Genomic DNA, 26,435 nt, shown 5'->3' on the forward strand with positions numbered 1-26,435 from the left:
AACATGCATTCATACCTCACCAGTGATTTCAAGAACACACAGAGAATACACACAGAAAGTTTATTGCTGCCACCTGCTAGTACAAGAGTGGTACAATATTATATAACTACTGTTTAAGATACATATTTTATTTTCAGCTGAATGGTAATCACTATACACTATATGCCTAGGAGCCCTTATAGAATGGCAAATAATTATGCATTGATTTAAAATAGCTGCCTTGTATAGATACAATCTCAAGAACACACACATACACATATTTTATTGCCAGTCATATAAATTAGGTGCTGCAGGCTGAGCTTGTGTGACCAGTGTTCTACCAGTCAACTCAGATCTTCCTCTGCTTGCTTCATCACTGTCATAGTCTCACCTATAGCTATCAACTCCCACCCATCTTCTGTAGATCCACCATTTTGGAAACATTTCAATCAGTTAATTCAACTAATTGATTAACTGATTATCAGGTGTATTATTAGGTGTGATAGAACATAATTCAAGTGGTAGCTCTCCAGTAGGGTGTGTGGATGTTCACTGGCCTTTACAACTACATGCGTGTGTTTGTTTCTGTTGATTTGTTCAGTTTGGGCTCTTGTTATGACCAGCAGCTTGTGCATGCACATTGTTTCTCTTGAGTAGTGCCCTGATCTATAGTTATGCGAACAAAACTGTCTGGATCTGATACAGTTACAGCACAGATCTAAGCTGAAAGGAATATGCCACCTCTGCTGTGTATCTGCAGGCCTTCTTGTAAAAACAATCAATTATAGAAAGACAAAATATTAAATGATTATTGGCAAATGAATTTAACTGTGGGGTGCCATATACATTATGATTCTCACTGTAATTTGAAATAGCCTCTCCTGTTCTAAGGCTAATGTGTACCTTCAGGTGTGCTGCTGGGAGCCTGGACAAGAGCTGAGTGGAGGGAGTTTGGTGGAGAAAGCAGAAACATGAGGAGTCTCTATAGCCAATCTGTCCTGCCCCTTAGTCCTGAACAGAAACCCAACTGAAACACACATCCTAACAAACACCTCTGCATGCATACATACGCACACACACATGCACACCCTGGCTATTACTAGTAAGACATATCTACAAATATTAGAAGCTCTGTAAAGAAGCAGCTAATTCTTTAGTGAGTGTTAGAAACAATGTGTGAAACTTTATTGTGACTGGATGCAAAATTAGACCTTTTTTCTACGGGAAAGTTCTGGAAGCGAGGTGTTATTTGTCTCCTCACTGCACCCCCACCAACTCGGTGATGGGTGGAGCAAACACCATCAACTCCTGGTATTTATGGAAGAAAAGGTAAAGTCGGGCGAGATAGCTGTCCTCCTGATAGGGCAATGACTTTGCCTTCAGATACTGAGAAACTATTGGCTTCACCTGCAGAAAAAGATAGAGAGAGAGAGAGAGAGAGAGAGTGACAGACTGAAAGAGAAAATTACACATGAAGGTAACTTATACAGAAGTCCATTTTGCTCCAGCAGTATGTGTGTGTGTGTGTGTGTGTGTGTGTGTGTGTGTGTGAGAGAGAGAGAGAGAGAGAGAGAGAGAGAGAGAGAGAGAGTGACAGACTGAAAGAGAAAATTACACATGAAGGTAACTTATACAGAAGTCCATTTTGCTCCAGCAGTATGTGTGTGTGTGTGTGTGTGTGTGTGTGTGTGTGTGTGAGAGAGAGAGAGAGAGAGAGAGAGAGAGAGAGGGAGATTGATTATTGAAAGTCACTGACTGTTACAGTGGTCAAGTGATGAAAGTAAAAAAAGAGAATTTGCCTCTGTTATACACTGAACCAGAATTGTGTTGAACTTAGATATATTTGAACAAATGATATGCTGAATTTTTGAGACATCATATAATGTATATTACAAGCCACTGTTAAAGCAAACAATGAATGTGAAACCAGTGTCTACAGTTTATCAATTAAATACATTGGAAGCATCTCAGTGGCAGTGAATTCCTTTGAACTGATAACAGCCTCAATAGATAAGTCCCATGTTACTGTGTGCAGTGTGCAGTGCAGCTATGGTTAGAGCATCTGTGTTACTGTACGTTTAAAAAGCAGTGTTCTAAATCCTTTCCTTTATCATCATTTTTGCTGTGAATAGCGTACTGGAAAACACTTCGTCTCAGTTTGGCTCCCATATAAGCCATACTTTTAAATATAGAAATCAGTAAATAAAATGTAGAGTGTTATTGTTTAATAAACATGTAATGATATTTCTATTTTCTGAGTCTCACAAAAATCTGATTATGGGAGGTGGTAAACACCCTAAAAGAACTAAAAACTAAAAATAGCATTCCCGGTGAAGATTCCTAGTGTTTGTCATGTTTATGGTTCATGGACCGCATGCAGTAATTGCAAAGAATCTGTATTATTGAATATAGCGGTTTTGTATAGGATTTTTAAATGTGTCCCATAACGTTTGATTCACTGCAAGGGGCTATATAAAAAGGGGTGTAAATGTGTGTACTTGTGTTTTTGAGCATAGCATCATTGCTTCATCTTAAGTTTATTCTGCTTATGAAAAGCCCCACTGTGCAATGGAAACAGTGATAAACAGAGGTCTAACATGCTTCTAACAACACAACATTTGAATTCCTTACCTTGTATTCAAATAACTGTGAGTGTGTGTGTGTGTGTGTGTGTGTGTGTATGTGTGTGTGTGTGTGAGTGAGTGTGAGACTGCAAGTGTGAGTATGTGTATGTCTACCTTTAGGCACATGTTGTCAGAGAGGGTGGGGAACAAGTGGTGCTCCACATGGCAGTTGATGAGCGAGTGGCCAAACATCCAGTCCAGCAGTGGGTTGCGGGGCAGGTTCAACACACCGTGGCTCATCTGATAGATGCGCTTGGGCCGCCGTGTCAGAGAGAACATTGGTAAACCTATGTGCTGCAGCCAACAAACACATACAAACAAACAAACAAGCACATGGATTGGTCAGCAACTGATGGCCGTTTTTTCACAAATGTGTGTGTGAAAAAATATGTGAAATGTGTAAAAAGAAAACCCCTTGTTAGATAAGCTAAAACACACTATTCACTGATGATTCATAGGATCCATATACTATTACACACACACACCAAAGATATTCAATACAACAATACACATAAACACAAAATATATTAACACAAATAAAAAAAGCTAAAGCACTGAAAGGATTTTGCCTCCATAATAAGAACCATTGGCTGCATTCTGAATAGCTTCAGAGTGGCACAAAGACGCTATAGAATCAGCACAAGCTGACACAAATACCACACAGGATCAGCAGAGATGATAAAAGGCATGGCATGTAGTTTCCAGATGGGAAAGCTGTGGATGAACTGTTCTTTTCTGTTTTTTTCCTGCTGATCTTTTAAATGAACCCTGTGAATTTGGAGCACAGTTAACACTTGACCCTGAACTTCAGAGAGCCAGCAGAAAACAAAGCACCTTTAAGAGCAGAGAGAGAGAGAGAGAGAGAGAGAGAGAGAGAGAGAGAGAGAGAGAGCGAGAGAGAGCGAGAGAGAGAAATGTGTGGACTTGAAAAAACTGAATGTGCATTTGGAGTAATCTGTTTTTCATATTTTATAAAACTTTGTCTAAAATGCCCCAAACACATCTCTCACAGCTAATTTTACAAAAGTTGCCTGATTTGTGTCTGGCTGCGTCTTATTTTTGCAGAACGATTTCTACCTGTTCCTTCAGGGTAATCTTAAGGTACAAAATACTAAGGTACTTCATTTCCTTCAGAAGGGCATTGATCTCATAAATAATCCTTACTATAACCAGCATAGAACTCTTTGAGGGGTAAAAATGTTTACATTGTTTTTTCTTCTTAAAAGCATGTCATACTTATTGGGAAAAGTAGTTATTGACACAATTGACACAATTTCATATGATCATAATTTAACAGAAGAACCCCCTATTTTATAGCTCTTTTTTATTTAGAAGATACCAATACTACACACTAAACTCCTGAGTCTACCAGGGCTTATATCAGCTACCAGTGTGTAGGTGCCAAGGACTAAAGGTGTGTGTATACCTCACCTGAAAGATATTGACATGGATGTAGGGCACAGAGAACATGGCTCTGCTCAACAACATAACCAGCAAGGCTGAGGAACATTCCAGGCCTGACACACAGCACAGGAGCATGTACTGTGCACACACACCCACACAGACACACACCACTGTACGCACTGCTACCCAGAGAGGCTGGCCCTTCAGTTGTTCTACAACACACACACACACACACACACACACACACACACACACAAGGAAAAATCAGGAAAGCAGTGCAGTATTAGAAGTGTATTTAATTGTTATCTCTCTTTATGTTGTGGTTGGGTTAACCAAAGTTCAAGTTTGTTTGAAGCTGAAGGAAACATTATAATCCTTTGTAATGCACTCTGTTATGCATTATACAGATGCTAAGCATTAAGATATTCATGGAGTCCAGTATCTTTACTCTGTGTGTTTGTCAGTGAGGCCTTACTCATGGCGACTATCGGGGTGATGATGGGCAGAGCGAGTGGAGCGATGAACAGATAGACACTGCGGGGAAGGAAGGGCACCTTCCATGTGCTGGAGTCCCCTAGACCGATCACATTGGTGTGTGCATGGTGCATTTTAACATGCGCTCTCACACCTGCCCTCGCAGTGAATGATCCACACACCTGTGAGTGAGCACATGTACACGCGCACACACACACACACACACACACACACACACACACACACACACACACACACACACACACACACACACGCATACACACATAAACTTTCCCTTTTTCTCTTTGTAGTTCAGCCCTGGCTGAACTTTCAGTACCATGACAGTGACATAGCTGAACAACTTATGGTGTTGTGTGTGTAGCTGTCTGTGGTATGTGTGTGTGTTTACGTAGGGGTTTATATATGTGTATTTAGATATCAAAAAAAGTGGGGGTGTGAGTGGACAAAGAACCAGGAACAATGTAAACTGGATACATTTACATTTCAAATGAATATCTCAATTCAAATGAATTTCAGAAAGATCAGTTTCACTGCACCACACCATGAGCATAATTACAATACAAAGGTCACCATGAAAGTCAGACAAAGCCCATCAGTGCACGGAAGTCTGTGTGCACTTCTTACCTCAATGAAGAAGATGGCCCAGAAGTGTCTCCAGGCCAGAGACTCGCTCAGAGCTCCGTGACTTGCCAGGTGTGTGCCCTTCACCGTAATGACAGTGTGAGCCACACCCATTGCCAACAACCCCAATGTGAAATACAGCACCTGACATGAAGCCAGCAGCCAGAATGCTGAGAGAGAGAGAGAGAGAGAGAGAGAGAGAGAGAGAGAGAGAGAGAGAGAGAGAGAGAGAGAGCCAAAAACAGATGGAGAGGGAGGCAAAGGGAGAAGGAGAAAGAGATGAGAGAGGACACTTTTTGTATGCTGATAATTGTAGTCGTACACCATTTCTTTTGTGTGGGGTACCTGTGAGGGAGGTGGTCTTTCATGTAGGATGTGTTTCTTTTTATTTTACCGTAGATTACTCACAAGCTATTGCTAAATGTGAAAAAAACCCCAAAAAAGTTCCATACGCTCTTTCTAGGACTTTGTGGGGAATCAGTATAAAAATGTGGAGGATTTGAACTTTAAAAAAACCCCAAAAATATTACATTGGCAAGCTTTTCCCATACAGTGTTTTATCAACACAGTCAGCCCTGATCTTGTAAAAGCCACCTTCCATACTTCTCCCATAAGAAATCTGTTTGATCTGATCAGAGATTAATTCAGAACTTGGACACCCCTGTATTGGTGCAATATCACAATCAGAGAAACTGAAAAGAGGAAAAGAGCACACACACACACACACACAAGCGCACTCATAGACCGAAGCATAAAATCTCAAACCTAAAATACAAACACCAAAAAATTAAAGAAAGATGGCAGATAAACTATAACAATAACAGATTCAGAGGGCACACCCACTTTAAGACCTAAGATTAGGGATTAGGTTTAAGTCCCTAATTAGGTTGTGTGTGTGTGTGTGTGTGTGTGTGTGTGTGTGTGTGGTATGTAGGTGCTTTATAGTGTGTGTAAAACACATATTTAAAAAACAATACCCAAAAGTAAACATTTTGAAATGTGTGTTTACTACCGATCTGCTGAAAGTCTGATCTGTTATGAATTCTATGCAGCCATTGTTCCACAACTAAAACCAAAATGTAGTTTTGCATTTTACTTTTGCACTCACTGAAACATAACCAGGGTGACTTTGCCTTTCATAAATTAAATTCATCCTCTGTGTTGCTTTGAAATACAATCTAACCCTCTAATTGGGGTCGAAGCAGTCACAGCATTTGCCTCTCTCAGCACAGTCCAATACACCATCGTATTTCTGTCTGTGCCATGCCCAGGTTTTCCTAAAACCCCACAGGTTAAGCATACAGTGAAAGGCAAATTAAATGAAACCAATGTCCAATCACTTGTGGTAGAGTAATGTTAATGAAACTATAATTGATGTACAAATTTAGCATTGAAGAATGTGTTTATTAGCATGGACTGAAATCCGAATGTGTATGAAAAGTTATACAAATAAACTTGCCTTGCCTTGCTCTGCCTTACTGTTAAAAAAGAATATAAATGCATTCCTCTGTACAGTGGAGATTAACAATGCTACTTATAAAATGATTTGCTTTACAGGGTACAGGAAACAGCTGTATCAGGCATTTTTAATCTTCCATATATGTGATGTGTCTACATATTTTTGTATCCTAGTGTGAATGGTATATATATTAACATATGTGTGTGGTCTTTTACAGAGTATGCACAGTGTGTGTGTATTACAATGTATGTGTGGTGTGAATGTGTATATGGTGTATCTGATAAGTTCTGTCTTGAGTGTTTCTTAAAAAAGAAGCTGTGTAAACAGAATGGCACAGTCACACACACACACACACACACACACACACACACACACACACACACACACACACACACACACACACACACACGAACACAAACACACACACACACACACACACACACACACACACACACACACACATACACAAACCAACAAAACAAACAACAACAAAAAAAACCACACACACATTCATTGTTGTAACACCACAAATGCAACCAGTCATGCAGCTAGTGAAACACCATGTAACATGTACTATATGCTACATACATGATTGTGGTTCTTTTTCATTAACAACCTCTGTAACACTTTAACTGAAATGTTTGTCAACAGGACAGATTGAAACATATTACAACATAAGTGTGTGTGTGTGTGTGTGTGTGTGTGTGTGTGTGTGTGTGTGTGTGTGTGAGAGAGAGAGAGAGAGAGAGAGAGAGAGAGAGAGAGAGAGAGACAGAGAGAGAGAGAGAGGGAGAGAAAGAGAGAGCGTGTGGATGTGTGTGTTACCTGCAGGCAGGCTAATGAAAGCCACAGCCAGAATGGTGCAGTCGACTCCTCTCTGCTCCCACCAGCTGCTCTCTCTCACTGTTTTCTGGACCAGCCGTGTAAGTTCCATCATTAGGGACTCTTTCTCCTCCTCTTTCTGCTCATCCAACTCCTTGGCGAGAGCTCTAGCTTCACTGCAGCTCTTGTCGGACCCATTGCTTAAGGCTGGGTCAGTGTTCTCATTCTCTCTCCATTCCTCTGGGAGGCTCTGCATGCTGCTGTGATAGGGAATCGTCTTTTACACACACACACACAGACATACACACACGTATGCACATGCACGCACGTTTAAGAGATGTCCTGTGCATGCTCACAGTGACCAGTTTTCTATACATGTTTTAGACTGACGCACATCTGAAATAGAGCCCTACCTCTTGCTCTCTTCCTCTCCCTCCCTCCCTCCCTCCCTCCCTCTTTCACTGCTGTATTGCTGCACCCTTCACCACTCCTATCATCCTGCTGTCTCCTCCTTCCCACAGCTATGTGGCTCACAAAAACATCTACAATGTCATGAGAGCCAACAGGCATCTTGAACTGCTTTCTCTCTTTCTCTGTCTTCTCTCTCTCTCTCTCTCTCTCTCTCTCTGTCTCTCTTTCTCTCTCTCTCTCTCTCCAACTCACACACACAGTAGTCGCTGCTAAAGACTTTGTCTCCTCCCTCCCTTTTTCTCTCCATTTTCACTTGTGGGACAAAAGGGAGTGAGGCATGAGAGTACAACAGAAGAGACTAAGACAGGAGAGAATATGACAGAAAAGACTGAGACAGGGGAGAGTATGAGAGAACAGAAATTGAGGGTCGCACACGCAGGCTGTGCTATATCTCTAACCCTGACCTCTGCACACTCCAAAGTACAAACAAATAAAAGGAACACCTAGAAATACTGACACCACAGCTGATAGGCCCACTGAAAAGTAAACATAGGAAAGATGTTGACACTCACTTGAAAAAAACATTTTATAGTAAGTTCCAGACAAGTAGTGACAACTCAATCACATCAGATTCTGCAGAATGGTTAAGATTGCTATACTCTGAATTATCCTAACTCAGAGCAGTATAAACAGAGCAAAATAAGCTTCAGTGTAACCAAATGCATTTTGGCCATCAATTAACAATTACTGTCCAGTTGTAAACACCACTAAATACAATTAAATGGTTTGAGTATTGGCAAAGGGATTAAACTAAATCTGTAAAACCAGGGAAACAAATACCTCTGTAGTTCACCTGATAGAGCCAGGTACTAGTAACACCAACACGAAGGTTCAGTTTCCAGGGAGTGCATGTACTGTCAGTATAATTCCGCTGCTTTTGTCCTTCTCTTGTGTTTTTCTGTTTTCATGGATTATAATTGATTATTTCTGTTGATATTTTTCATATCATTATGCTATCCAGTGTTGTTCAGAGAAGGATGGGTTCCTCTTTTGAGTCTTAGTTCCTACTGAAGTTTCTTCCTCTGAATTTTTCCTAACCTCTGGCTTCCTTACTGGGGGCTTGGACCTGGACATATGTAAAGCTGCCTTGTGATAACGGCTGATGTAAAAAACACTATATAAATCAACTTTGATTGATTGCTAAATATGTAATGGTTTGTTCACTGCATTTAGAAGTTGCATTAAGACCACAGTATATTCTGATAATTTGTGGTAATTGGTTATTTTTATAGCCTAGTTGAGCCCCATGTTTTCCCCCATGAGTAAATGTTAATGAGGCCTAGTACTGTACTGTACTAGTACTGCCCTGTACTGTACTTTCCATTATGGAACTTCCCTGAGCAATCCATATCCTGCCCATGTCTCCCAGTATGAAGGATAACTCTGGTTAATCTTGGTGAGCCTGTTGTATTGGCAGATGCTGCTGAATGAGTGTGTCAACCAAACTGTAAACAGGAATGTGTGGGCCCTTGGGGGGCTCCACATGCTATGGTGTACCTGTTGGAAGACACCCCTGACACAAATTTGGTTCCATTGGTGAAGCTCAAGCTCTATCACTGAATGGGGAAAAAACAGCCTCCAACCCTTTATGTGGTGCTGCCTGTGAGCCTTCAACATGGCTGTTTATTTGTGATGGAGACATAGCAGCTCCAAGATTAAGTTATGTGAGATGAAAAAAAGGATTCAAAGGAAGGAATGAGAAAGAAAATAAATGTTATTTAATTTATTTATATAATCCTTAAGAATGTGCATGCTTACTCAGTTATGGGTTTCATATTTTCATATTGCATGCGTGCCTGTGCACCTCCTGTTTTGCAAAGTGAATGCTTATTTCTTCCTTCTGATGAGTTCACAATATCCCTAAGTAGCATCCCTAAGTGTCACAACAGTCAGGAATTAACACATACCAAAACTCACATCTGTCAGAAAGCAAACAACATGGCCAAATGGCAATACAAACAAGCTCAAACACACAAAAGCAATACGGTGACACTCTGCAGCAGCTTGACTGACTTGGGCCCTGTTTTTACACAGAACTGTTTGGGGTCTTCAGGAGCACCAGTAGGCAATAAGCAGGCAGGACAGGTAGTTATCCAATCCTCTAAAGCACTCAGAGTGCAAGAGCAGTGCTTAATCAGACACAGAGGAAGGCTGGCATTAACCTTCACAGTTATAGCATTTCAGGAGCTCCACCATCATAAGATACTGAGAACTGTCTATGACAGACACTAGGTGACATGTTGAAAAGAAAGAAAGAAAGAAAGAAAGAAAGAAAGAAAGAAAGAAAGAAAGAAAAAATAAAATCATAATCTGTATTTCTATTGGAAGTTTAGTACTTGCCTTTGATAAACATGCTGATATCACCATCATTATCGTCACCATTATCACCACCACCACCACCACCATCATTATCACCACATCACCATCATCATCACCACCATCATCACCACCACCACCATCATCATCATTGTCATCATCATCACCACCACCACCATCATCATTATCACATCACCATCATCATCATCATCATCACCACCATCATCATCATCGTCATCATCATCATCATCATCACCACCACCACAACCACCACCACTATCATCACCACCACCACCATCATCATCATTATCGTCATCACCATGATCACCACCACCATCATCATCATCATCACCACCACCACATCATCATCATCATCACCACCATCACCACCACCACCATCATCATCATGATCAACATCATCATCATCATCAGTAGCAGGAGCAGCTGCTCTCTAAGCTCTACAGAAATCCCTATCATCATCATATCAGCATACCTTTTAAAAAAAATAAGAAGTAAATCATTACATGTCAAATTTCACTCTTTTTATTACACTCATGCATGTTTGGAAAGTGAACTTAGTGAATAAAAAGTGCATTTACTACAAACATGCAGTGCTGTTTCCTACACAGTCATTTTGGCACAGAGATAGTTTTATCATAATAAACAATACTACATAATCTAACCCTTCCACATAGAGAGAATAACTCATAACAACATCAAAATTATCACAGTACATTTGATGAACAATATTAAACCTGGGAACAATATTACTTGAATCTCCAATGCAGATACATGATACACAGAGCATTCTTCTTTAGAAGAAAATGGCCGCAGGCTAGATTTCATACATAACTGGCAAAACACTGTCCCAGCTAGAAAAACAAGTAACTCTCCAAATGGCGTGTCTGTCTTACATTTACAAATATTGGCAGGTGCTTTAATCCAAGCGACTTGCACATTCATCACTATAACACTACATGTACTCCTTGGGAATCAAGTGATTGTATGAGCATCCTGTTTGTGTCTGTGTGTGTGTGTGTGTGTATGTGCTGAGAATCATTCTCATCTACACTCATGAAGGGGGCTTTACATTTTCTTCACTGCCATTCTCTTATTAACCAGCAGGTCCCTGAAAAGGTAACAAAAATGTTTCTGCATGTAAATAAATATGTACAGGTAAATAGACTATGCACAGGCAGTGGCACACCTATATGCATACACATGAACACATCGACACATATAAATATCACCCACACGCATAAACATATGTGTGAGCACATACATACACACACCCATGACCATAGGTGTGATCACATATACAAATGCATACATACAGTACACACACATGCAAACACCTTATATAGACATGTTAATGTGTGTATGCACACACACATACAAACACAGACACACACCTGCTCAGAGTTCAGTGTCATGCATGGCCCCTGCTTGCTGCAGTGTGTGGCTACGTCTTCTGCAGGCCTCTATAAGGCATTTGCGGGGGCCGAGGGGGATGTGAATGGCGGCCAGGTCAGCTTCAGAGCACAGCAGCAGGTTCTCCAGGTCCATATGCTCTCGCAGGAACATGGAGAAGTAGTCACTCAGACTCTGGGCTGCTAGGAACACCTCCAGAGCAGCTGAGGAATATTGCAGCTCGACAACATCATCCTCTAGGCCAAGATCGTCATCATCCCATGGTAAATCCTGTAGGACACATTCACACCATCATCATATATCAGCATCATCATTGCTATATGGGCCCTGGTCTTATTGAATACTCAGAATCTTGAATTTTTTCCAAGCATAAATTCTGTAATTCACCTCAGTTAATCTCAAATTTGACCTGTAACCTGTTTCAAGTGGGAATGGTTGGTCTTTACTCTCATGGCATATGACAGTACTGTTCTCTACAAGCTACTTCCTACCATGGGAGAAAAAAGAGATTCTGTTGATTGCATGGAAATCCAGGAAAACCAAAGTCTTTGGATGAAAAATAGTACAGAAACACATGGTCAAAGCTTACTTTTGCAAACCCCTGTAATCATTAACACACACACACACACACACACAAACACACACACACACACATGCACAAACAAACACATAAACACTCACTCAGTTACGTTTGTGTGTTTACCTGTAGGTTTCTGTCCTGTAGGCTTGCTAAGCTTCCTGGGCTGGGTGATGGAGGCAGTCGGCCTTGTAGGTGCACGTTTGATACGTGCCCCACCGGCTTGCTGCCCACCTTGCTGTACAACTCATCCTGGCTGCTTAACATTCCCTCTCCATCGTACCTCCGCCGGAAGACTAGCATTCCGAGGCCTGGTCGGGAGAACAGGGAATCTTGGCTGGAGTCTTCGTAGACCTCTGAGTAGGTGGTATCATACAGCCCTGGTTCACTCAGAGCACGTAAAACTGTGTCTGCATCATCATCATCATCATCAGCCATCCCGTCCAGGTCGAACATGTTCCGGACGTGTTGGTGACTAGCCGGGCCCTGCCTCAGGAACAACACATCGCTGCCCAGCTGCAGGCCAGACAGGGAATGCACGGTTTTGCGGCCATCCTCCGAGATTTTAAAAGTGCTATCACCCTGTGTCTTCCTCTCTAGACATTTCTGGATCATCGTCTTTGCCTTAGCTGTGAAGTGCAGTGTTGCCTGCAGGGAGGTAAAAAGGTGGCAGCAGGTGAACGCAAGGAGGTGTGTGCGTGTATACCAGTGTGTCGTCAGCAGTAGTGTGTGCCTGTGTGTTCCTGTGTGAAGCTAGTCATGGTGGGTATATGAGTTTAAGTAAGAGTATTAGTGTCACTAGCGTGTACCTGTCTGGAGCTGACACTGGAGTAAACATTGCTGAACTGTGGGCTCTTGTTGCTCAAGCAGCTGTTGGAGCTGGATAAGCTTGTGGCATCGGGTATATCCATGGCAACTGCCTCTTTCAGGAAGCGCTTCTCCATGTGCAGCTGGTGCTTGTGCTGCAGTTTGGTGCAGGCTTTAATGCGACGCTCTGCGGTGCGGACTGCGCGCTCCTTCAGCTTGGTCACCAGTTTGGGGTTAAGGGTCATCTGCTTGGCGACGATGGAGTCCAAGTAACGAACGCAGTCCATGTGGCCACGGGTGGCAGCCATGTCTAGGGGAGTGTGGTAGTCGTTGTCCAGACACCACACGTTGGCGCCGAATGAAATCAGGAAAGACAGACAGTTCAGATGGCCGTTAGCAGCAGCCACATGTAGAGCAGTGTTTCCCCAGATGTCACACTTATCTGGATCTCCTCTGAGACAGAGAAAGTGTTGAAAAGAAAAGGAATACATTATATATCGATTATCTGATATTGACTGTTAAAAGGGCATATTTAATACTCAAGTCAGGTAGGGCAGTTTTAGCTGAACCTGCTTGCCCCACTGCCTGAGCCAGCTGCAGCTAAGGGTTTGTGCTTAGTTGAGATCATACTATATTATTCAGAGTATTAGAATTACAGTATCATTAAAATAGGGTAGAGTACTAGGATTACAACAGGACTGTACTATTCGGATCCTTGGAATTAGTTCAGTATACTGTACACTATAGTATTAGTATATAGAAGGCTTAGGTTAGTTTATATATGGTTTAGTACTTAGCACGTAATGGGTTAGGGTTAATATAAAGTAGTATTTATAAAATTAGTATAGAGCATATTGCAATATTTTGAGCATTAAAATTAGTTTATACATTGATTAGATTATACATTGTATAGAGAGCCAGAATCGCCACAGTATACACTGTATTATTTGGAGAGTTAGGGTTAGTTCAATGTATATTGTATTTTTTCAGATTAGTGCAGTATATACTGTTTTGAACATTGCTCTACAGCTCTACTCCTCCTGGAGATCTGCTATACCTTTCTGACAGTCCCTCACACACACTTAATCCAGCACCAACAGTGAACTTGATAAACCAGATCTGGAGTGGAGATCTGGACTGGAACTACCCTTTTCAGGAGTGAGGGTTGGTGACAAATTGATTTATTGTCCAGTTTAGCCTAGTATGATCTGCTTTGATTGCATGTGCATCTGGAAATGATGTGCAGTTAGGAGTAAAGGTAACCTGACTCTCACACAATTAAACATGAGACGCCAGGACCTATTAGAATCATGATGTGTGCGCGTGCACACACACACACACACACACACACACACACACACACACACACACACACACACACACACACACACAAATACACACTTAAAAGATGTTTAAAGATGCTGTTGTAACATAATCCCATTTTGAAACATTTATTAAACAACTTCAAACTATTTATGTTGAATATAGGTGTGGCGGTTTAGTATATTCAGTAGAACTTGGGAAACAGGCTGTTTCATTATGAAGTAAAACATCAAGAATGCTGGCTGCAATTTTACAAATTTTAATATGCATGTCATGCAGTGTTTTTTTTTGGGCACTGTGGGGTGCTGGTGACCAGAATTGTATATTTGGAGGGACATAGGTAAACACAGGGCTGCCATACAGAGTGCGCTTGGGAGAGATGTCTGATGTTTGTTCAGATTCTTTCATTTACTGCATAGCCCTAAGGCACAGTGATCCAATGGACAGAATTTAAGTCTGTCATCTGATCCCGCTGCCGCTATACTTAAACCCAAGATGCCAAACTGTGTCTAGAGTGTAATGACTGATATATACGTATATTAAAACTCAAATCTCAGGACAATAATGTTATGAGTCTAGCCACGTGCAAGAGACTCTTGCTAACAGCATCACATATAACACCATGTTACTGGGAAAATGTTCTTATTAAATCTATGATATCTATGAGTGTGTGATGCATAATCTATTACTTTTTAGGCATTTTGGCCGTTCCATGCATACCTAAGAAAGACATTTTTATTTAATATATATAATCCTTAAAAAATTATTTTGTTTCATAATGAGTTATGGGTTTCACATTTTCTTCAAATGCTTGACTGTGTGTAGGGTATCAGTGGACCACCTGTTTTGTTTATCTCACCACTGTGGTGGATGCATAACAGTGTTTCACAAAACAGTTGTGCAGTGACCAGTGGGTCAGTCTGACTGGAGCATTCCATATGTGAAGCCTAGCTCTCTAGTACCTTTGTTATTAGATTTTATGTCATTATAAAGAGGACACACACCTCCATGACTGTTATATATAAACCATGCTGCAATGATTTGCAATTCAATCACAAGTAGCTCCTCCCATAGTCACTTTTTATCTGTATACAAAAACAGGACACGACAACCACAGTGCACTCTGTGAGGTAAACCTAGTGCTCTTGGTAACCAGCAGTAAAATATAATGGAACTGTATATCATTTTGCTGACAGCTCTGAATATTGGCAAGGAAAGGTCAAATGTCATCATGATGTACAAGCTGCACTTTCTCTTAATGAGGTCAAAGGTCAGGTGCTTTTTAGGTGTTAAAAACACCCCAAATCTGTAAATATTATAGATAGCTAGATAGGCAGAGAGAAACATTGACATTCAAATCAGAGCCAAAACAACATGAAATTATATCTCACAGACTGAACTGTATGTGTTTAAATGTACCTGCTGAAATTATTACTAATTTTTTATTTTATTATTCCTAGAACATATTTAATCTCTGAGAGATCAGATGACAGAGAGGATGTTCTTATTTCTATTTCTTTTACCAACATTCACAGTTGTCTGCGCTGCTGGCAGGGAGATCAATGAATTAATTCTAAAATGATGGCCATAAAACTGCTAAGAGAAGTGGTTTCCCCGAGCTTCATACTGACCTATACAGACACGTAGATATACACACCCCCACACATATACATACGCACACCCATGCGAGTAATTGCCAACTACGCTCACACACTACCACAGAAAAATTATTTCATTACCATAGGGTAAGAGGTGTTGTAGCCTAGCATTCTCCATGTGAAGACATGTTTTATTATGCTGAATCTATAGCACAGTTAGGTAAATATATTTACATTTTTGTTTTTCAGCAGAACCCTAAAATGATTAGGGATTGACTTTCAGTGAGCGTAGCATTTAGAATTAAACCCCATTCAATTTTTAGATAGTTTATGCCCTTGGTTGATACATCAGGATACACATATTTTTAGATTTGTACTTATCTCTCCTTCACACACACACACACACCCACCCACAGACACACACACACGTGACAGTGTGCAAGAGAGGACATTGTAAACATTACTTTTCTTGTCTCTTATAAATTCCCTACATGATTACTGTAAAATATACATTCTTTCTGAAGTCAGTAATGCATTGAATTATTAAGTCATCTATTGTGTTACTGAACTGTTGTTTTAGCTCTTTCTTCAGAACTTTGAATTTTTATATGAAACAAGTCCCATGATGTTAAAGTGTCAGACCAAAATGTTTTGAACCGTTTGGTTATTGCTGAGCTTACCTCCTCTTTATTGATGATGTCACTGACAACAGCAGCAGAATTAATTCTGAGGTTGAATTCTGAGGTTGAATTCTGAGCAGAGTTACAACTGCTTAGATCCAATCTAATACCTCAAAACTCAGTGTACAGTATTTCACCTTGATGACTAAAAAGAATAGGCAGAGCCTCCACTCCACCCTTTATATCATGGCCTAACCTAGACTAGGTCACAACAAAGAGCCAAGAAGTGGAATATTCCAGACAACAAAACAAAAAGGCAGAAATTGAAAATGGCTTCATTACTGACCTGACAGAGCATCACCAGAAAGGATATTCTCTAGTGACGTCTATGTGTGTCTATATGGAGAAGGATAATGGAGAAAGATTTGCAATGATGTATAAATCAAGACTACTTTATTTAAATATTATGTTTATTAAAGATTACATATTATGATTGTTGGTTTATTTACATATGTTTATGTTCATAAGCTGATATACTTGTGTGTCCTTTTACACCATAAATCACAGTAATGCTTTGAGTAATGCAAAAATTGTGCAGATTATATGACCTTTGCTTCATATAGGAGAAAAAAATATTATACTGTTCTGAAGATATAGGTGAAATTTGTCTCTGCAGGTCCTGCCTTTGTGCCCATACGTTTGTTTCAGAACCTGTATGCGATGTTCTGGTATCACTCCCACTTTGAAAGGAGGCTCATGGGTTACACATACCGGTAAGTGGCCTTTATCTTTTAGTAAATCATTAAAATGCAGACACCATCACATGCCAGCTGCCGTCCATGCCATTAGTAACAGAGACAAATGTGTCTAAACATTTCCAACTTATAAATTGTAATAGCAGAGGAAATATATTTACAATAAACGATTTACTTTATGTACGATATGAAAAATATCATTTGTGTTCGTTTTTGATTAGCTTTATCGGCGTATATGTACAGCTATTTTTACTTTACACTTAGGTATGTTTCTATTTGCCGTTAGCTATGTTTCTGTTTCTTTCTAAAGATTTGTATGATTGTCATTCACAAGAAAGAAAAAGAAAGAAAGAAAGAAAGAAAGAAAGAAAGAAAGAAACCAATAGGTTATTTTTTTTTTTAAATGTTTTTTTAAGTTTAATCACGTCTACTCACCCCCGCCCTACCACAAGTCTGAGAGCATCCAAGTTGCCGTGGTATGCCGCCCACAACGTCGGAGTCATCCCATCCTCGTCCGGGGAATTCAGGTCTTTACGCGTGGCCTTTTTGAGTAAGTCCAAGAAGCCATCTCTGGCCGCGCGGTGATATTTGTCATTCATCACGTTTAAAATATCAAGTCGGGCTAATAATTCGACATTTGCCTCTTAAAGAAAGCAGCATTTGATCATTTTGAGTCCAGGTGGCTCTTTGAGTGGAGAGGGCAGGTTGTCATGGGAGCACGAGGGCTTGGATGGTTCGTGATGTCCGGAGAAAACAATCTGTGTTGAGAAACGAAGGGCTTCTGGTCAAAGCGATCAGGTGGTAGTTTTCAAAAGGGCTCTGATTCCTAAACTTTGAAATTTTACGCAGCACGCACACACATTGGTATGTGCATGAAAGCAAGAAGAAAATATATATAGAGAGCATATATATATAGAGAGAGCATATATATATATATATATATATATATATATATATATATATATATATATATATATATATATATATATATATATATATATATATATATATATATATATATATAGAGCAAATATAAGAAAATTAATGTGGAAGTACTAATACTCCTATAAATTGGGATCATTTGTTGTTCCTCTTTTCAGAATTGAAGCAAACAAAAGAGACAGGTAAGATCCATGCCGTGTTAATGGTTTATGTTTTTACAATTTGAATAATTTTGTTAATTAATTTTTAGTTTTAAATAACATTTTAATTTAAGTCTATGAAAAGATATAACCTGTCTTTTATAGGTTTCATATTCCATTTAGTTTAATATTCAACATGTAGCTACGATTACATTTGAATGGTTAGAATATATTATATACATGAATATATAATTTATTATGTATTCTAGATTTATAGTAAATGTTACCAAAGATCTTAGTTTCTTCTCATAAAACTTTGCATTGCCTTTGTAAATATATTAAGTATGATTTACAACATGGAAGGGGTTCATTAAGACATGGGCATAGCAACAAATTCAATATTAAGTAATGACAAAGTTTTAAACAAGGAAAAGCTAAACTAAGTTAAATAAAAATGACACTAACGTATACTCCATGGGTTTACTTTCTTTCCAGTTGTTATTTTCCCACATCCCCAAGATGAGCCAAGGTAATGCAACAGAAGTTAAACATGCTTTTTGCTTTTATATATCCTGTGCTAGAGCTTTGTTGCAAAGACAAAAATACATGAATGATTATTCTACTGGGCTAATATTTTTTAATTTCAATTGAAAATTCAGGACTGTCAGCACTGTCTGGTAATAAATGAACATATATTTAATATTTAGTTTCTTGATTATTATTGATTTATTCTAGTTTTCCAAAGGACCAATATGTGTCCTTAAGCACTGTGTTACCATCCTGTAGCACAGAAGCAGGGTTCTTCTGATAGTGCTGTAATAAGAAGTGACACAGCACCCCCTAGAGTTAGTCTGCACAATTTTGAAAAACGCAGTACTATTCTCTATTAGTTCTACACAGAGATATTCTTAATAATATAAGGGAACAAATTCCAGTACATCAGCTAGTACATCAGAACCACAGATAACAGTTTATGCACAAAATACAAAAATATATGTATTGCACAAGGGAGTGGTTAGTACATCCTGACAGATGCCTGTGAAAGTGGATGTATCACTTCCACTGTGTCAGGAAGGATCTGAGAGAGGACATTATTCCAAGCAGCGTTTCGGTTTGCTTATTCAGTGATCACTGCTTATTCTTACACAACAGGCTCTGTGGACTCTCTTTCAGGCTCTGACAACCAGACAAAATTAAGCATAAACGCAGGCATTCATTAACCACACACAAGTATGACCAGTTTTAATGAGCTGCTGGTGTACCTTGGTAATCTGTTCACTCCACAGGCAACACTCAGCTATGTCTCCGCTACCACAGTAGAAAGGCTTTAAAATAATCTTACAGACAACTGTATTCCCTACTTACCTGTTTTGAATTCTCTTTAATTGCAGTTCTTGATGTGATCGATAACTATGGCAGACCACGAAAAACAGGCAGTGATTGTCACTATGCTGGCACTGGCAAATATAAAAATGGCCTTACCAACAAACCAGGACAACGTGTCCCAAAAGCTGGAGCCATAGCTGAGGTTGGAGTAGGACGGGTTGGAGCAGAGAGGAGCATCTTTCAAATTGAAGCCAAAGGGCCAAATGCTTCTGCCCAAACTGAGGTCAATCTGCTGGGTGCGGGTGCTGTGGCCCAGGCTGGGATTGGAAGTGCAACAATTTCAGCTGGTCCACTCTCAATTTCAGCTGGTCTTGAAGCGAATATTGGTACACATCTCAACCCTGAGGGCATTCTTGATGTGATCGATTACTATGACAGGCCAGGAGGTGCATATGCTGAAGGACTGTATGCCAACACAGACACATATGCATATGCCTTTACTGACAAACCAGGACAACGCATCCCAAAAGCTGGAGCCGTAGTTGAAGCTGGAGTAGGACGAGCTGGAGCAGCGTGGAGCTTCTTTGAAGCTGAAGCCAAAGGGCCAAACGCTTCTGCAGCTGCTCAGGCTAATATCCTGGGAGCGAGTGCCATGGCACGGGCTGAGGTTGGAAGTGCATCAGCTTCAGCTGGTCCACTTAGAATGACCGCTGGTCTGGGAGTGGACACAGGTGTAAGAGCTGGTGCTGATGGAGTAGAAGTTAAGTTCCTGGGTACTGGCATTAAAGCTGATGAAACTGGTGTTGGAGTTTCAGTGCTTGGAAATGAAATAAAGTGTGTAATACTATAACTGAAAAACAAAATCTTGTGAAAAAGTTTGAAATCAATGAAGCAGGGAATTTGAAGTGTTTGGAAGGGATTGATTTCATTCTGAATAGTTCTCAGTACATCTAACATTTGAGGACTGCTTTAAAATGGTCTTCTTTTACCATGTAACCATGTAAAATGATTTAAAAAAATAATAAAACAACTTACAGAAAAAAAAGAATGCTGTCTTAAATTTGTATTTGTCCAAATCCTCATTAGCCAGCTAAAGGGACAGCTACAGTGACAGATGAAGGGACAAATACTGCTGGCTTAAGAAGGCCTCATAGTGCTGAGTTACTGTAACGTTTCCACTTGGAACAAGCGAGAGGCCGAATGCCTGTGCAGGGGGCAGTTTATTAACAGAGGAAAAACACAATCACTGAGGGCAAAATAACAGGGGCAGGGAGAAAACACTGAGGCAAAATGATACACAAACTAAACAAATGGAAAAGCAACGGCAAACCAACGAGCATAATTAAACACGACAGAACAAATGTAACTTACCAAAATAACCAACAAAGTAGTAGCTGGGAGAGGAACCAGACTATACACAGGAACAGACAGGAGTTCAGGTTAGACGGAGATGATGCAGAGGGCTACACGATGCAGAGACAGGGCCAAAGGGAGGAGCCAGGGATGACAAGACAGGACCGGAAACAGACGGGGAAACACAAGGAGCAACCAAGGAAGGGACAGGACCAGGGGCAGGACTAGTAATGCAGCTGGAACAGGAGGTGGGTGTAGAGTCAGGAGAGGAGAGGGGACATGCTGGTAGCAGGCACAGACGTGTGAACAGGGACAGAAGCAAAAGCAAAGACAGAGGAAAGTATATCAAGTACGACCAACATAGGAACAGGAACAAGGTACACAGTAAGCATGGATATAAGCACTGGGACAGGTAAGGAAGTAGCAATGCCACATGGCAGGGTAACGGGTCTCACTATGTTCACATGAACAGGCTTGGAGCCATAGACAGGAACCTAGACAAAATTGGCAACAGAAACAGGCGGCCACCACTAGGCCGGGAACAGGACCAGGATGGGCAGTGTCTCTCGTGCCCGGGACCAGAACTTGGTCAGGACAGGTGGCGTCTCTCGCGCTGGGGGCTGGATCCGGCCGGGCAGCGTTTCTCACGCCGGGGGCTGGAACTGGATCGGGCCTGGCAGCTTCTCTCGCGCCGGGAACAGGACCAGGACAAGGATGGGCGGCATCTCTAGCGCCCGGACCTGGACTGGTGGTGTCTCTCCTGCCTGGAACATTCATTGCGACAGCATCCACTATGCCAGGCACAGGAACAGGACCTGTTAACAGCCGGAAGAAACCTTCCACCGTTCTAGCTTCCTGAGCTCTGTGCTGGAAGATTATCTCCGCCCACGGCAGTGCTTTACCCCGAAGAAAGATCTTTATGAAGAGCAACTTCACTAGTTCTGGGGGTTTAGGGCAGGTCAGGTACTGGAGATAGATGCGGCACTGCGTAATGAATCTCCCCATCGACTTGTCCTCCCCACCATACTTACTTGGAGTCGCCATAAGTGAGGGCAGTACCAGGGGCTTCCCATCCTTGAGCATGGAGAGCAGAGTCTTCATATAACCCAACTCTGCCTCAGGGAGTAATCCAGTGTCCCTCGTTGTGTGGTGTGGGGGTTGCTGAACCGGAGAGGACGGAACATGATGCGACGGACCGAAGCCCTCCTGCTGCATTCTCTTAGTTAGGTCGGTTATTCTGTAACTTTTCCACTTGGAACAAGCGAGAGGCAGAATACACGTGCAGGGGGCAGTTTATTAACAGAATGAACATGGGAGCAGGGAGAACAAAAACACGGACCGGAATTAATGAACAGATGAGGGGTGGCGAAAACGAAACTAAGGAGCGCAACCTGTTAACTCTTGTTCCATTCCTAATGTTTTAGGACAACCATTAATGGCACACCAAAATATGAATCTACTCACAAATGTATTCCTTTAATAATGTTTGATATTTGTTCTAAATGAGACAATTCCATGAGTTAATTAACATCCAACTTGTCTCAGTATTTAAGTGGTCCTTCCTTTAAGTGTTGTTTTAGCCTGTTACAAGTCTGAACTGTGTGGAACCCGTTTCTGTGTTCTGTGTTGACTCTGTTTATGATTTCTTGGATTTTCTCTGTGTCTTTGTGTCTTACTGGGTTAGATTATTTGTTGTGTTTCTATGTTATCTTTTCTTTGGGTAGTGAATTTAGCAACAAACCAGCACATTGATTCTTCACACTCATACTTGCAAATTTTTATAGCAGATAACAGGATTAATTTCTTCAAGGTTTTCAAATTCTAAATGCATTTTGTGTAATAATATGGAGAATCCTTAGTGTTAACAACATGGCTAGTCTTTTTTATTATCCCCCACACAGAACACACTGCAGCACATATCACTCCACTCCTTCCGTACTCTCTCTGTCACAATAAATGGCCCGGATATATACACTACATAAGTGCTTACCTGGGGAATTTAAACTCACCCACAGGCAACAGGAAAATCAACAAAATAGCTTACATATCCAATAACACAATGACACAAAAATAATTCAACTGCAGAGTTTTAAGAAAGTATGCTCCACTAAACCCAATCATACACTGGATACAGTTGATACCATAGCATTCAGAAATACTATACATTGAAACTAAAACTGTGTGCAAAATATTGTTATGGCAATATTGTAAATGCACTCTTACCGACACGTGAATCGATACATAGACGGATATAACCGATTATCCTTTACCTAGTGTGAAACTGATCCTTTAAGTGCAGTATTTAAAATGTTTCTTTTGGGCCATGCCTCTCCAGTCCACATTGATAGAGAGCCCTGACACTGACAAAGGAATCACCGTTCCTTGGGAGTATCGAGACTTGGCAGAGGTTTTCAGTACAGTGAAGGCTACACAGCTACCTCCCCATTGTGACTGGGACTGTGCCATACGTCTGAGGGAGGGGGCTGTACCACCTAGGATTACCACCAGGAGGAGACCGAGAGATTGGAGCAATACATCAGGGAAGCATCATGAAACTCGCCTTGGAGGACTGGAGACATTGGCTGGAAGGAGTACAACACCCCTTTACGGTGATAACCGATCACAAAAACCTGGAATACCTCTAAACTACTAAGAGTTTGAATTCCAGGCAGGCTCGGTGGTCACTCTTCTTCTCCCAGTTTGTTTTCCGTGTCACCTACAGACCGGGAGAGAAGAACATAAGGGCGGACGTGCTCTCCCGGCAGTACAATGCTGAAGCTCAATCGACCAGCCAAGAACCAGTTCTCTCTCCCTCATGCTTCTTCTCCTGGGATCTAGACCGCAGCATAGAGGCCGATATCCCGCGTCCACACTACCCACCAAACCGACTCTATGTTCTGCCCAAGCACCGTGCAGCTCTCATCACATGGGCGCACACGTCGATGGGAATGGGACATCTGGGATCAACACCCACGGCACCATTGTTGAGTGCACGCTACTGGTGGCTGGCGATGCACAAAGACGTGGTCAGATATGTAACATCATGCAAAGACTGTGTTCGCAGCAAGATGTAGCGCGCCGCATCTGCAGGTAAGCTGCTCCCTCTACCCACTCCCATGCGTCCATGGCCCCATATTTCCATAGACTTTGTTACAGACCTACTGGTCACTGAGGGGAACACCGCCATATTGGTTATTGTTGACCGCTTTTCTCGGTTGGTCCGATTCATTCCACTGAAAGGGTTACCCACGGCGTTGGAAACAGCAGACCTGCTCTTCCGCCATGTGTTTAGACAATTCGGGTTGTCTGAGGATATTGTTTCGGACAGGGGGCTCAATTTATTTAGTGTGAAAGAGCTACTGGGGAAACTGAATATCACTGTTAGTTTAACCTCTGGTTAGCACCTCCAGGCGAACGGGCAAGTGGAGAGAATAAATCAGTAGCTGAGTAAGTTTTTATGTTTATACTGTCAACAGTATCCTGAGACATGGAGCGCGTAGCTTGCCTGGGCTGCGTATGCGCAGAATTTTTCATGCCGGGATGAAACTTACCCCTTTTGAGTGTGTTCTAGGCTACCAGCCTCTGCTGTAGCCCTGGAATCACCCTGTGTCTGACCAACTGGCTGTGGAGACATGGTGTCAGTGCAGTGAACAGGTTTGGGAGGAAATACACCGAACTTGTGTTTGGCTATTGCAGCCTGCAAGAGAAAGGTGGACAGGCGGCATTGAGCAACCCCTCGGTTTGTACCTAGACAAAAGGTGTAGGTCGCTACCAAGGACGGTTGGACTGGTCCTTCAGGCAAACTCAAGGCCAGGTATGATGGTCCATACACCGCAACTGGTCAGGTGAACAAGGTAACCTACCAGATAGGCTTGCCTGGAAATGGTCGGGCATCAACGGCCTTCCACGTGTTGGCTCTGAAGCCAGTGGTAGATAGTCCCATCTCAGAAGAGGAGAATCCTTCAGGGGCTCCGCCCCCACCACTGAAGGTCAAAGAAGCATCGGCTTAACGGGTCTGTGCCCCGCTCAATTCATGAAGCAGGGGCTCCAGATTGTAAAACCTAGTGGACTAGCTGGGGTATGGTCCAGAGGAGCGTTGTTGGATACCAGCCTCCCAAATATTAGACCCGGACCTTATCGCCTCCTTTCACAGGGAACACTCACTGAAACCTACTCCCGTGATGTAGCTAATTGCTTTTAGCAATATCTTTATTAACAAGGTAGAAACATTAAGCTCTCACAAACAATTAGATGGTCAGTCTAATTTGCAATTTTGTTAACAGTATCATAAGGGATTGTCACGGTACGGCCCCTCCTCCCAAACGTCTCCCTGTGTGTGTGTGCGTGTGTGTGTGTGTGCGTGTGTGTGTGTGTGTGTGTGCGTGTGTGTGTGTGCGTGTGTGCGTTCATCTGTATGGCCACGTCCTCCCAGTGTTTCACACCTGCTCCTCATTGTGTATCATTAGTGTGCATGTATATAAGTCTGGTGTTTATGAGTGTTGTTGATGTTTGAACCCGATTACCCTGCTAGCCACGCATTCGTCTTTGTTTTGTGTCACAATAAATGTTTTGTTGTGGTTGACATGACTCGTCCCCGCATGCTGCTTTGCCTACTAAAATAAAGTTAACCAAAACAGCACAGATGTTGCTCTCTTCTTCAGATCACTCATCTGCGGTATTAATAAACTGAAGGGAATTTTTAAAATTGCAGTTTCCTTGCTTTCCAAACCAATATGTCATATTTTTAATTAATGTTCATTAATATGTTATACTTTAGAAAGAGTCCAAAATTATAGCCTTGTCTAAAAATTTAAATTCAGGTTTAACTGGTTTTAATTGTAGACCTATACTCCATGTGCTTAGTAAGACATTGGAAAAGATCATTTTTAATCAAATATTAAATTAATCTAGCAGAAATTTATTACAAAAGCAGAGCATGTGTATGGCCCAGGGCACACTACTGGCCCTGCATTAGTACACATAACTGATCAATGGTTAACACATATGGATGAAGATATACTACTTAGGTTGTGCTCTGCAGCTTTTGAGGTCATTGATCAATATATTCTTATTGCTAAGCTTCAGTGTTATGACTTTTCACCTTTAGCTCTTGTTTAGTGAAGAGTTACCTCTATGGCAGAACAACGTGAGCAGTTTCAGCTTTTTTCTGATGACAAAAAGTACCTTGCTGTGGTTGGGCCTTGCCTGTGCTTGGGCCTTCATTTTGAGAGTTCAGGAAGTTAAGCTCAGAAAGTAAACGTCACTACCGTTTTGCTACTTCCTTACATTTATCTTTCGTGCATTTTGAAAACGCTCTTATCCAAAGCGACTTACAAAAGTGCTTTGTCATTTACTCACAGATCATTTGCTGT

At 41.4% G+C, this 26,435-nt stretch overlaps 3 protein-coding genes across 5 annotated transcripts; 1 reads left to right on the forward strand and 2 right to left on the reverse strand.

Moving 5' to 3' along the window:
- Window positions 1-60: 60 nt before the first annotated feature.
- Window positions 61-11,654, reverse strand: fads6 (fatty acid desaturase 6). 3 transcript variants are annotated; one of them, XM_027031704.2, is made up of 7 exons: window positions 11,604-11,654; window positions 7,408-7,664; window positions 5,127-5,293; window positions 4,483-4,663; window positions 4,035-4,219; window positions 2,718-2,897; window positions 61-1,386 (listed from the first exon to the last, which is right to left on the reverse strand). In XM_027031704.2, exons 2-7 carry the CDS (start codon window positions 7,658-7,660, stop codon window positions 1,237-1,239), a joined length of 1,116 nt encoding a protein of 371 aa, XP_026887505.2. In that variant the 5' UTR covers window positions 7,661-7,664; window positions 11,604-11,654; the 3' UTR covers window positions 61-1,236. The 3 variants fall into 3 exon arrangements, with proteins under 3 accessions (XP_026887505.2, XP_026887503.2, XP_026887504.2); XM_027031702.2 differs by lacking the exon at window positions 11,604-11,654 and adding an exon at window positions 7,818-7,831 and having other exon boundaries at window positions 7,408-7,681; XM_027031703.2 differs by lacking the exon at window positions 11,604-11,654 and adding an exon at window positions 7,818-7,828.
- LOC113591261 (Usher syndrome type-1G protein homolog) lies at window positions 11,608-18,095 on the reverse strand. Its single transcript, XM_035533822.1, has 4 exons — window positions 17,738-18,095; window positions 13,009-13,459; window positions 12,326-12,847; window positions 11,608-11,892 (listed from the first exon to the last, which is right to left on the reverse strand). Exons 1-4 carry the CDS (start codon window positions 17,899-17,901, stop codon window positions 11,608-11,610), a joined length of 1,422 nt encoding a protein of 473 aa, XP_035389715.1. The 5' UTR covers window positions 17,902-18,095.
- Window positions 18,096-18,347: 252 nt separating this feature from the next.
- LOC118242447 lies at window positions 18,348-21,404 on the forward strand. Its single transcript, XM_035533823.1, has 3 exons — window positions 18,348-18,426; window positions 18,880-18,913; window positions 19,776-21,404. The coding sequence occupies exons 2-3, from the start codon at window positions 18,904-18,906 to the stop codon at window positions 20,558-20,560; spliced, it is 795 nt and encodes a 264-aa protein (XP_035389716.1). The 5' UTR covers window positions 18,348-18,426; window positions 18,880-18,903; the 3' UTR covers window positions 20,561-21,404.
- The last annotated feature ends 5,031 nt before the right edge of the window (window positions 21,405-26,435 follow it).

This window comes from Electrophorus electricus, chromosome 14, assembly GCF_013358815.1.
Source record: "Electrophorus electricus isolate fEleEle1 chromosome 14, fEleEle1.pri, whole genome shotgun sequence".
Lineage (NCBI taxonomy): Eukaryota > Metazoa > Chordata > Actinopteri > Gymnotiformes > Gymnotidae > Electrophorus > Electrophorus electricus.